General features: G+C 37.1%; 1 protein-coding gene across 3 annotated transcripts in view; it reads right to left on the bottom strand.

Moving 5' to 3' along the window:
- The window catches only part of ELP4 (elongator acetyltransferase complex subunit 4), a 226,181-nt gene that overhangs the window by 201,689 nt on the left and 11,695 nt on the right, over positions 1-12,797 (bottom strand). For all 3 annotated transcript variants that reach the window (XM_078384023.1, XM_020795613.3, XM_020795612.3), the window contains exon 3: positions 3,388-3,509. In XM_078384023.1, coding sequence (XP_078240149.1) covers positions 3,388-3,509 — 122 coding nt within the window. The remainder of the gene's footprint in view (positions 1-3,387; positions 3,510-12,797) is intronic.

A 12,797-nucleotide genomic window follows, 5' to 3' on the forward strand; every position in this document is an offset into this window, starting at 1 on the left:
AACCAAAAGGTGCAGTGAAATTTGAAGATCACATGATGATGATAAATATTTTTACCGCATCTTTCTCCTTAAAAATGAACCAAGGCGATTTACACCTTTGAAAGACAATATTTAAAATTGAAAACAATGAGTACACAATGGTGGTTTACACCATTAAAAGACAACATTTAAGAACGATTATAAAGAAGCAGGTTACATCATTAAGAAGAAAATATTAAAGTATTAATATTAATACAATAAGTATGCAAATATTAAAAAGGAACAAACAAATACCACTGTCAGAGATGGTAAACACAACTAGAACTAAAGATCCAGTCAGAGCAGTAACGCATGACAATCCATCTAAAAAGTCATTCATGTAGCGGAAGAATAAGTATATATATATACTCTCCCCACTGCTTTTTAATCTGACCTAGGAGAACATTTTTAGAAAATTGCTTGCTGAATCAAATGATGGTGTTTTTTTGGCAATGGACAGGTTGTCAACCATATTTAATACACAGATGATGTAGTTACTTTCTGACAATTTGAATAATTTGCACAGGTTGTTCAGCAAAGTCAATGATGTAAGTAATTCACATAATCTAAAATGAATGTTGAGAAAACCAAGTTTATAGTAATTTGTAAAAAGCATGTTAACTAAATAAAAGGGAGAAAAAAGAAAAATGCGAGAAAGAAAAGTAAATGCTTCTGTCTGGTGCTCGTTAGGACCAAGAGAAGCTAACTCTTCTGGAAATAACTCCTCCCACCCTGCAAGACTCTGAAACCAGGCATTATCCATATTGTATTCGCGAAGATAATAAAAAAATATTATCCATATTGCTGGCCAAGAAGCTGCTGCACTACGGAGGTGTGTGGACATCAATTTGAATATAGCACCAGTCCCCTTTTCTTTTCCTCACACTCCGTGGTTATTGCCATGTGATGGTGGATGTCTGCTGATGCAGACATTGTCATGGTTTAGGTTATTAAGGCTAAAATGTAATTTCTGAATGGGATTTGTAGTCATGGAACTGTGTAGAAGGAATCCATATTGGTCTGTGTTAGCATAACTAGATGCTTCAATAAGCTGTTTTCTCTTAGAGCTAGTTGGAATTTTCCATGAAGCAAGCTTGGCCAGAGACGATGAGGGTCAAGACACAACATCAGGAAGATGGTCAACAACACCTGCACATCCCATGGGAAATGGAGGCGGGGTGTGGAGAGACAGCCATTATATAATAATAATAATAATAATAATAATAATAATAATAATAATAATAATAATAATAATAATAATAATAATAATAATAATAATAATAATAATAATAATAATAATAATAATAATAATAATAATAATAATAATAATTTGATTTATACCCCGCCTATCTGGGCGACTCGTCCACTCTAGGCGGCTCCTTCATCCTGATTGGTTTACATCACAGGAGAGTGAAGAAGAAGGGTGGTTCCAGCATGGAAGAAAATGGAGAATGGAGACAGAAAGGACTTGATTTTTAACATGATTTTAAACTTGATTTTTGACTTGATTTTTGCCTTGGATTTTGAGGATGGACTTCTGAGTTCCATTTGCTATTTTTTAGTATTATGCTAGAATGTAGTTCAGAATAAGGATAGAGAAAGGAGGGCTATGCCTTGCCTGCCTTTCAAGCTATTTTTAGAGTTTTTAATTTTATTTTTATAGCTGGAATTTGCTAAAGTTCTAACTTCTTTGATTTATGGAAATGTACTTGAATGCTATGCTTTGCAACAAACTGAATATCTGAATACTTTATTTTTCTAATGAAACAATAATTCTTAAAATCTTATGTTTGGTCTCTTGAGCAGCAAACCTGCATAATTATCTGTAGGCCACAGATATGCTACTTGAGCCCATTAATTGCCTGAGTTTTGTTCGTCTTGGCAGACTCCAAAACTCATGATTTTTATTGGTTGGTTTTTCTCTCAGTTAATTGCTAATTTGAACAGACTTGGGAAAAGGAGTAAGTGGGACTGCCTTGCTGGGTATCCGGACTCAGCTCAGCTGATTTAGGAGTACACTTGCCCCTGGAACCTCTCTGTTCAGGCCGCAGGTAATCTCTTAGGAGACCTGTGTGCTTACAGACATTGCATCCATGGAGTGTTAAGTACCACAATAGGAAGTAGAGCACTGTTTTCTTTAAAAAAAGCAAACAAGATGTGTTTTGAGTAACAGCTTTTCTCAGATTATAAAAGCCAGTAAGAATAGCCGGTACAAAGCATTCTCAATCTTTTAAATATATTCTCAGAAATATGGATTTTGAAACAAATTGGGAATATTTATTTGGTTTTAATAACTTTAAAAACCCACTGGCATTTGCCTATTTGTTCTGGTACTAAAACTTCAATGTTTATTGAAAATGTGTTTCATTCTCTGCACATATTCTCTAAGTGTTTGGTTTCACTTCAGACTCCATACATGAGCACAACAATATCAGAGGGTAAATAGTTTCAGAATCGCGTTGCTCTATGCCTTATCACAGCTACTCATACTTTGGTGAATCTAGTATTATCATTTACATTCCTGTTTGACCAATCATTCTTCTACCTGGTATGAGAAGCACATGGTCATCAAATTCACATGTAACCTAATCTCACCAAATTCTCGCGTAACGATTTCTAGGATTTCTCTGAACCATAGTCATTATGGCTGCTTTAATTCTAGGACAGGTAGCTTGTTTACAGAGATCCTGGGTCACAATTAAAAATGTATTATGTTGACCCATAACTTCTCCCTGAGGGGATTGGGATCGAAGAAGAAGAAGAAGAAGAAGAAGAAGAAGAAGAAGAAGAAGAAGAAGAAGAAGAAGAAGAAGAAGAAGAAGAAGAAGAAGAAGAAGAAGAAGAAGAAGAAGAAGAAGAAGAAGAAGAAGAAGAAGAAGAAGAAGAAGAAGAAGAAGAAGAAGAAGAAGAAGAAGAAGAAGAAGAAGAAGAAGAAGAAGAAGAAGAAGAAGAAGAAGAAGAAGAAGAAGAAGAAGAAGAAGAAGAAGAAGAAGAAGAAGAAGAAGAAGAAGAAGAAGAAGAAGAAGAAGGTTGAGATATATTGGGGGGGTGTTTTGTGCCACAAAGTCAAAAGCGACTTATAGTGACCCTAATAGGCCTTTCAAGGTAACTGAGCTATTTAAGGAATGGTTTTACCAGTTCCACTTCGCCAATCAAGTTTCCATGGAGGAGCAGAGATTTGTACTTTGTTCTCCAAGGTTCTAGTCCATCACTGTATCCACTACACCACACTGGGATACTGCAGGTAATAAAGATACCCAATACGGGTAGAAACAGAAATAGACAAATGTGTGTGCTGCATTTTTAGCATGGCTTTCAATGTAGTTCAATATATATCAGGCAATGATCAGAAACAAAAACTTTTTTTACCTTTAGAATATCAGCAGGCTCTCCTTTATCTGAAGCAACAAATAAATTATGTCCACAGACAATCCCTTCTGCTAGGAAATGCTTGAACAACAGATTGGAGTAAACACCATATACATCTTCCTCTGCAAGAAACATAAACAACACACTATGTTAGCAAGACATTTGTTGGTGTGGTGGAATGCAGATCAGAAAAATAATGCTAGAAGCACAAAAAGAAACATATGTACAAATCAATGCAGTCTGCAGATTCATAAATATATTTTTGTTTGTGTTCATAGAGCTACAGAGTCCCAGTGAATATCTTACAGAAAATGGATAGATCCAATATTAAGGGCTTCTCTTTATGTTGAAGCACAATTTAAGGAAAGCACAGCTCTAGAGAACATGCTGATATATGGCAATATGAGTAGCAGCAGCAGCCATCACCATCACTGCTACCGCTTCTCCACAGCAGTTAGACGCCATTTTTGTTACTATAAAAGCAGGTCCTCTTTAGAATATCACTGGAATAATTATTTATTCATTCGTTCGTTCATTCGTTCATTCGTCTTTTATACCACCCACCTAGATGAATCTACTCTGGGCGGTCTACTGTCCAAAAAAGACAATGAAGTTAAAATCATCAATTAAAAAAATACTTTAAAAAGCTAACATAATCCAAGATGGAAAAACCAGGAGAAGAAATTAAGTAATGGCAGGATGGAAGGTCTGCCTGAACAGTCAGGTCTTCAATTTATTCTTAAAACTCCCAGCGAGGGAGCCAGGTGGATCTCGGGGGGGGGGGGAGGATGTTGCAAAGGCGAGGGGCCACGGCGGAGAAGGCCTGGTTTCTAGTTTTTTTCCTTCTGGACCTCTCTTGGAGTTAAGTCCCTGAGACACCCAGTCTGGCTAGAACGAGTGACATGGGTAGAATTAGGTGGAAGAAGGTGCTCTGACAGGTATTGAGGTCCTAAACAGTTTAGGGCTTTATATGTAATCAATACCTTGATGTCAATGTGGGATGTAATGGGTAACCAGTGTCACGTGGCCAGAGTTGGGGAAATATGATGATATATTTTCACCCCAGTTAGTAATCTGGCCACCATGTTCTGGACCAATTATAAATCGATTTTAACTCTTAGAAATGGTTCTTAGAAATACCTCATAGGCTCTAATGATTGGAAGACCATGGGATATTAAAAACAAAATATCTGACTTATTTCTGTAGAGAAATATATGTAAGAACTTACTGTCATATTATAGGCAAATAACAAAATCTATTAAAAATCTAAATTACAATGCAATTCTATACATATTTAGAGATATCCCCTGTTGAATGCAATAAAATTTATACCATATAAGTTTACAACAGAACCTTTATTTTCAATCCACTAAACAAAAATGGTTGTTGTGGGTTTTCCGGGCTCTTTGAACCCACAACAGGTTCTTTAAACAAAAATGCTTTGTTCTGCTGCTTTGAAAAAGTACTTGATCAGACAAGGAAGATTTCATAAACTGTGAAAGGAAATATGTTCCCTGCAAGTTATTCTGCCATCTTTTTTAAACACTATAAACTTCCAAACTCTGGAGCAGTGATTTCACCAAAGCTCACTCTCTGCATAGTATCTAGAGATAACAGATTGTTCATACGTTTCTTTAGTCAGAAAAAGAAAAGACTGAATTCTATTGCATGCTTTAAGGTGCATGGGGACTTTGACTTCAAGAATTCAACTGTAGGAGATATTAAATATTAAAATCTGACATAAGGAGATCTGAACCAATAATTATATTTAGGTACTCTCTTCAGATTCAAAAGATGTATGCTACAGGCAACTTTAGGCTGCCTTTTTTTAAAGGTCAGTTGCCACAGGAAGAGACCTGCCAATGCAAACAATATTTACCAGTAAGAGAAAAAAATTGTTATATGGTGAAATTAAGAAGTTTTAAAACTGAAGGGATGATTTTATTGCAGTTAACACTGACACTTTTTCCCTGTTCACATGGATTTGTTTTGTTTTTCTTTACTGTTCTCCACTTCTTCTAGACCCCAAGCCAGGATTTCCATGCTATTTTAAAAATCATCCTTTTTCAAATGCTATCTATGTTTCAATGATACTGGAAGGTGAACATTTACTTCAAATAATGGAATTTGATAATGGTATCCTACACATGACTACTGACAAACAAGCTCCACTGATTTCAATGGGACTTGACTTTCAAGTATTTGTGTATGACATTCTTCTTTAATTTGGTGCCTTCCAGATGTGGTGAACCCTCATAATTAGAGAAGCATAAATGAAAGCCCAATCTTATAGGATGAACCATATTCGCAAGCTGTCAGTGTGACCAAAGTATTCATTTCCACCACAAAAAATACAAACATAAGAAGAGATGAGATGGATAAAACTGAGGAGCAAAATCCTACCTTCAAGAGTAGCTAACCAGATACTTCTGGGCTTGATGTTAATAGCCCCCCCCCTTTATCATTTGTTCCTAAGCAACTGATATATAAAAGAATACTGCCTCCAATCACTACTAATACTTGCTGACAGATAGCTCCTTCATGAATCTTACCAAGTGGGAAAATCTATTGTATACCTAAATTACAATGTGATTCTATACATATTTAGAAGTAAGCCCCTGTTCAATGAGAGCAAATTTACTCCATGTTAGTGTAGGACTGAACCTTCAATTATCTTTAAACAGCTAAACAAAAATGCTTTGCTGCACTGCTTTGAAAAAGTACAGAAACATGTTTCCTGAAATGCAGCCACACACCACTGTATCTTAAAGCCAGGCATGAATGTTTTACTGTGTGAACTCCGTATTTTGTCTCATATATCTGAAGAAGTGGACTTGTCCACAAAAGCTTACATTGAAATATAATAGTCTTTAAGGTGTCACAAAGCTCATGCCTTTTCAAAGTTTTGTTATTATTTTTTCTGCCTGCTGAATAAATAAATGTTGTGTATAATTAAATCTCTACTCAGTCATAAAGCTGAGAATGATCAATGGCTGGTCATCATCTCTCAGCCACAGCTACCTTGCAGGGAGGTTGTGAGAAAAATGTTGTGAGTGCTGTCTTCTGAAAATGCCGGCCACAGAGACTGGCAAAACGTTAGGAAGAACAACCTTCAGAACACGGCCAAAGAGCCCGAAAAACCCACAACAACCAAATGTTGTGAGCTTGCCCTGAATTTCCTGAAGGAGAAGATAAGAAATAGATTAAATCAGAGGTGGTGAGTGGATTTCTAAGATCTTCTAGCTGAGCTTTTATTTATATATTCAGCTAAAAATGGAGACACACATTCTGAGATGCTTTAGGTTGAATGATTCTCAGTTTTAATGCTATTCCCTCCAAGCACACTTTCCAAGTGTAACAACAACAACAACCTGCCTAAAAATGTTTGGGATAATTAAAAACACTCAGACGTTCCTCAAGAAAAACATGGAAAAATGGAAAACTGTCTTAATGGACCATGGTAAAGAACTTGGGGAAGTTAGCATTAAAAAAGGACTATTTCAAGGAGATACTTTGTCACCACTGCTGTTTACCATCTCACTAATTCCCATGTCAATAATTTTAAATAAAACTGGATTGGGCTACCATATTTCACAGCAAGCTGGAAAAATCAATCACCTCTTATACATGAATGACCAGACCAGATGGGCAGGATACAAATCAAATCAAATAAATAAATAAATAAATGACCTAAAACTATATGCAAAAATTTCCACAGAGATAGAATCACTGCTAAACACAATGCAAATATTTAATGAAGATATCAAAATGAAATTTGGAATTGACAAATGTGCAACTCTGTCAAGATCCAAAAACTAGATGGAATAGAGTTAAAATTTGTAATATTATAAAATCACTCTCAAGTGATGAAAATTATAAGTATCTTGGAATACTAGAAGCAGACAACATCCTGCACACAAAAGTTAAAGAACTGAAAGAAAGAGAATATATCAATAGACTGCGGAAAATCTTAAAACCGAAATTAAATGGGGGAAATACAATCAAAGCCATAAATACATAGGCCATTCCAGTAATTAGATAACCAGCTGGGACAATAGATTGGACTCAAAATGAACTAGAAGAACTGGATTGAAAAACACAAAAATGAATGAACATGCATCACACACCACATCCAAAAAGGGATGTGGACAGATTATATTTAGCCCAAAAATCGGAGGCCATGGATTACTGCAAATACAGGAGGTAGTAGAGGAAGAAAAAGGAAGCCTAAACGATTATATCAGTACAACCAGAGAAAAATTACAGAAAGCAATGAAAATGGAGAATATTTTGAAAACAACAGAAACAAAGGCTCAATATAAGAAACAAAAATTTGAAAAGAAATTAAATTGCTGGAAAAATAAACCACTACATACACAACACCTGAGAAATATTGATGGAAAGCGTGGTCATAATTCAACATGGGCATGGCCAAAACTGGGGACCTTTAAGAAAGAAACCGAAGGCTTGGTTATTGCTACACAAGAACAAGCACTCCAAACCAACGTGATGAAAGCAAAGATCCAAAGAGTTAGTGCTAACAGCAAATGGCGACTTTGCCAAGAAAAAAGTGAAACTGTGTCACCTCATCTGTGAATTTCCAAAGACTGCACAAGCAGAGGATGAGGATGAGCAGGAGGAGGAGGAGGAGGAGGAGGAGGAGGAGGAGAAGAAGAAGAAGAAGAAGAAGAAGAAGAAGAAGAAGAAGAAGAAGAAGAAGAAGAAGAAGAAGAAGAAGAAGAAGAAGAAGAAGAAGAAGAAGAAGCAACTGAATCATGGCTGACATGGAGTTTTAATATGGGATGCTATATATTATATTGTTTTATCTTGTGTTAAATGTTTTGAATTGCTTTTATGTTAGTGGTTTTTTAAATATTATTACATTTAATTTTTTAAAAATATTATAATATATTTATAGTTGCTTCTGATTTGTAAAAATCATTTTGTGAACTGTGTTGGCGCCTTGCATTGAAAGAAAGGCAGACCAAAAAATTTAAGGAAGTGCAAAACAAAATGAATGAATTAATGAATGTGTTTATTTTCAAAAGTAATGGCATTCTACAGTTTTCACACACACACACACACACACACACACACACACACACGAGATAAAATGTTAGATAGAGGCTAGAATAGTTGCAATCACTTTGTATGAAGTCTATTTGTTTGTAGTTGCATAAGACGGTGGATATAAGTGGGTTTAACCTAAATCAGTGGGGAAAATGAGTTTGAAGAAAAATATTTTAGTTTAATTGGACTTTGCATCAAACAAGACTACAATCAGATGAACAGACTGCAATTATGCTCTAACAATATCAAAACAATACTAGTATATTACAGTAAGAGCAACAGTTACATATATACATTATAAAAATAGTACAGTAATATTTCAAAGCTTATTTTTGCAAAATGCCAATTATATACTATATCTCATTTTGGTTTCTGTAATGGTAACATTACAGTAAGAGTAAAGACAAGTGAAGAAATCTAAATACAAAACACCTCCCTATATGCTGCAGTTCTCAAAAGATACAAACAACACATTTTCAATGGTCAAAGTCAATGCTTCTGTAAGAATCTTCCTGTTCTTCAATTTATCACACAGAGAATAGCTTTTTATTGATTTATTTCTAGGTCACTAAACTTTTGTTTATTCAAAGATCTAAAGTGCACTTATATGGGGCTTTTGTGTTAGCACCCTTTGTTCCCAGTTCCAATAATTCTATAAGTATTCAAAGCTTAGACATCCTGGATCTCCCACCTACCCCAATTGTTTGTTGCAGGTATTTGGGCACCAAAGAAACTAACAATTAACTCTTATACTTTTTCTTGCAAGATAGCATTTTAAAAGGGCAGAGGAACTAGTGACAAAATTACTAACATGCATTGGATTATGGATAAAGCCAGAGAGTTCCAGAAAAATATCTACTTCTGCTTCATTGACTACGCAAAAGCCTTTGACTGTGTGGACCACAGAGAACTATGGCAAGTTCTTAGAGAAATGGGAGTTACTGACCACCTTATCTATCTCCTGAGAAATCTATATGTGGGAAAGGAAGCAACAATTAGGACTGGATATGGAAGAAGTGATTGGTTTAAAATTGGGAAAGAAGTACAACAAGGCTGTATATTGTCTCCCTGCCTATTTATTTTATATGCAGAATACATCATGTGAAAGGCAGGACTGGAGGAATCCCAAACTGGAATTAAGATTGGCGGAAGAAACATCAACAACCTCCGATATGCAGATGATACTACTCTGATGGCACAAAGTGACGAGGAATTAAAGAACCTCTTAATGAGGGTGAAAGAGGAGAGTGCAAAAAATGGCCTGAAGCTCCACATTAAAAAAACTAAGATCACCTTGCCGACAAGGTCCGCATAGTCAAAGCTATGGTTTTTCCAGTAGAGATGTATGGAAGTCAGAGCTGGACCATAAAGAAGGCTGAATGTCGAAGAATTGATGCTTTTGAATTGTGGTGCTGGAGAAGACTCTTCAGAAACATTTTCTTATCATTTATGAAATATGAGAATGGAAAAGCAAATTGTCGGTGAAAACAACATACATGTTCAATAGGGGTGAAAATTTAATGACCAAATATATCTCAGTCCATGAAATCAATAACCTACATACACATTTAGCATGTATCTCCACTCAGTGCTTTTAATTGGCATTTAGCACCACCATCAATGCTTTCAGTAACACCATTTTGTTATCAGCATTTCCCAACCTTTTTCAAGTTAAGATCCCATTTTATTATAGCTACGTAACCTGTGCCCCACTGCCACAACTGAATAAAAAGGCATTTTTAATGAAGTAAAATATCATGAGGAGACAAATTTCCCTGGAAATACAATAATACTAGGAAAAGAGGTAAACAGAACTTGAGATTCAATCAAGAAACTGCAGCCTTTATTTTATAAACAAGCAGCAGCATTTTTTTACTATAGAAGTGAGTTTTTTTGGGGAGAGAGAACACTAATTCATAGGGCTCCCACAAAAAGGGACAACTATTTGACAGCACATAACACTGCCAGCAAGTATCTACTGTCTGAGGGGGTACTCCTCTCCCATTCTGTTGGATAGACTTGCAATCTGGGTTCCACCTGCTCTACACTGCCCCCCATCCTTTCCTAGCCTCCCCTCCAGCCCAGCTGGGACAGACTCACCAGCATTAAGCCCAGGCATAACTGGGGAGGCAACCCCATATCCTGGAAGGGAGAGGTAGCCCTTAGAGGAGGAAACCCCCACTGTACTCTGAGAAAATTAAAAGAGAGATAGGAAGGGACTTTTTTGGATTGCATACCCCATCCTGTCCCCCCGACTCTCTTTTGTTTTAGGAACCCAAAGTTACAGACATGAGCATTTAGTCAAGTGTATAGCTAAGGATGGAGTTAGGGTTTATGGTGTGTATGATCACTGGTTTCCCAATGGGTTGTTATTGGGCATTGCCCTTGGCATTGTACCTTGGAGGTCTCTGAGCCCTAAGAATGCATGTGTTGCAAGGGGACAGCCTGGGATATTGCAGAGACAAGGCTCTCTTCATTTGATAGAAGGTGTATGCCTGTGCCTGGGTCTGGTATTACCTGTGTCTGTGGAAGGGCTCCACCCCTGAACTGTGACTGGTTGTGGTAGACAAGAGTTCCACAGCTAAGAGTGACTGCTGTTTCTCAGAGGCATACTGCTGCTCTTTCTTGGGTAGTTTGTTCTGAAACAACCAAAAAGTCCTATGCGTATTGTGAAACCTATGCAAATGGAGCAGGCCCAGATCCATTCCCATTCTCCTGTTCATTCTCAAAACTTATGATTGCACCATTAAATATTGTAATTAATTCATAAGAAACAAATAACAAACTCTAATGATATGTGGAAGGAGAACTGCAGGCAAAAATAATTAGAAGTATGACATTCTGCAGATATGGCAGAGTTTTAAATTTTGTATAAATAAAGTGTTAAAATAATTAAGTGGGGTATAAAAATTGTAACCCTGGAAATGTGGGATCTAATCATAAAAAGGAAGTTTGAAAAGCAATTTATTGAATATTTATTACTTCAAGACCAACAGTTAATTTGGCCAGGTTGGCAAAAGGCTGGCAAATCACACTGTAATCCAATAGGGTTTGTAACCCTTGGAGAACCCATAGAAAAAGCATATGGTTCTCTGCTATGGTGACGCTCATAGAAAGGTACTGCATCTCCACATATGTCTACTGTGTTTCCCCGAAAATAAGACAGGGTCTTATGCAGTGGTGGGATTCAAATAAATTAACAACAGGTTCTATGCCCGAATGGCAAATAAATAAACAAACAAACAAACAAACAAACAAACAAACAAACAAACAAACAAATAAATAAATAAATAAATAAATAAATGCCCAGGACAGTGGGATCCAATGAGAGTTTCTTCTACAGTGGTCTCCCTACTGCCTATCATCACAACTACTTCTCACATGATTAAGATATCTGGATAAGTGTATCTGTTTGGGCATGCCCCTGCTGTTAACCTCACCATGGGCATGTGCCAAACACACACACACAAACACACACCTCACAGTGGGTGCTTATGACCAGGTTTGACAGAGAACTGACACATCTCTCCTTCCCTTTACCTCCTATTTCACCCTATAGCTCACCAGTAAAAATTGCTTCCATCCCCTTTCCTGCTCCTGAAATGACTGATAGCCCTGCTTGTTGTTACCTGGAGGCTGCCTTTGCACACCTGTTGAGGAGTTCTTCTCCCCCCCCCGCTTCCTTCTGGCTTGGAAGGTATGGTCTCTTTTCAATCTGTTGCCACTCCACCTCAACTCCACCACCTCAATCGGTCCAGAACACTGCCAAAGAGCCCGAAAAACCCACAACAGCCAATATCAACAAATGCTTGATTAGTATGCTCTCATGTATGTCTTTTCTGGAGAATGCTGCCTTCTCATGATGGTCCCTCCCCCTCGGAGTCCCTCCGGCCCCCACCCACCCCCCATGTTGACCTGTGGTCAAGATGCGTCTGAATGTCTGGAGAGAAGAGTTTCAATTCCCCTTATCTATTGATATGTTTATGTGTTTTCCTTTCTTGGCCCTGGATATATGGCCTTCAAGAATAGTAAGTCTTACTAGTGTTAAAATACTGATAGCTGTCTTCCTCCTTCTAACAGAGTGGGCCATCTCTGTGTGCCATTTGTCTCCCGAAATTGTCAGTTTTGGGGCAGGAGGAAGAGTTCTTTGTTATTCTAAATGAGGCTTGGAGGTTTCATCTCTTTGTGGTTTGAGTGACTTTTCTATTGCATACCTTGCTTGCGTGGATCAGTGAGACCGTCACTGGTTCATGCACTGGATATTCTCTGGGATTTTTAAAAAAAACTGTTTCTAGGCAGAGCAACAGTCTTATGTGGTACCTTTAACTTGAAAAAAATC

The sequence above is a fragment of the Pogona vitticeps genome, chromosome 1 (assembly GCF_051106095.1).
Source record: "Pogona vitticeps strain Pit_001003342236 chromosome 1, PviZW2.1, whole genome shotgun sequence".
NCBI lineage: Eukaryota > Metazoa > Chordata > Lepidosauria > Squamata > Agamidae > Pogona > Pogona vitticeps.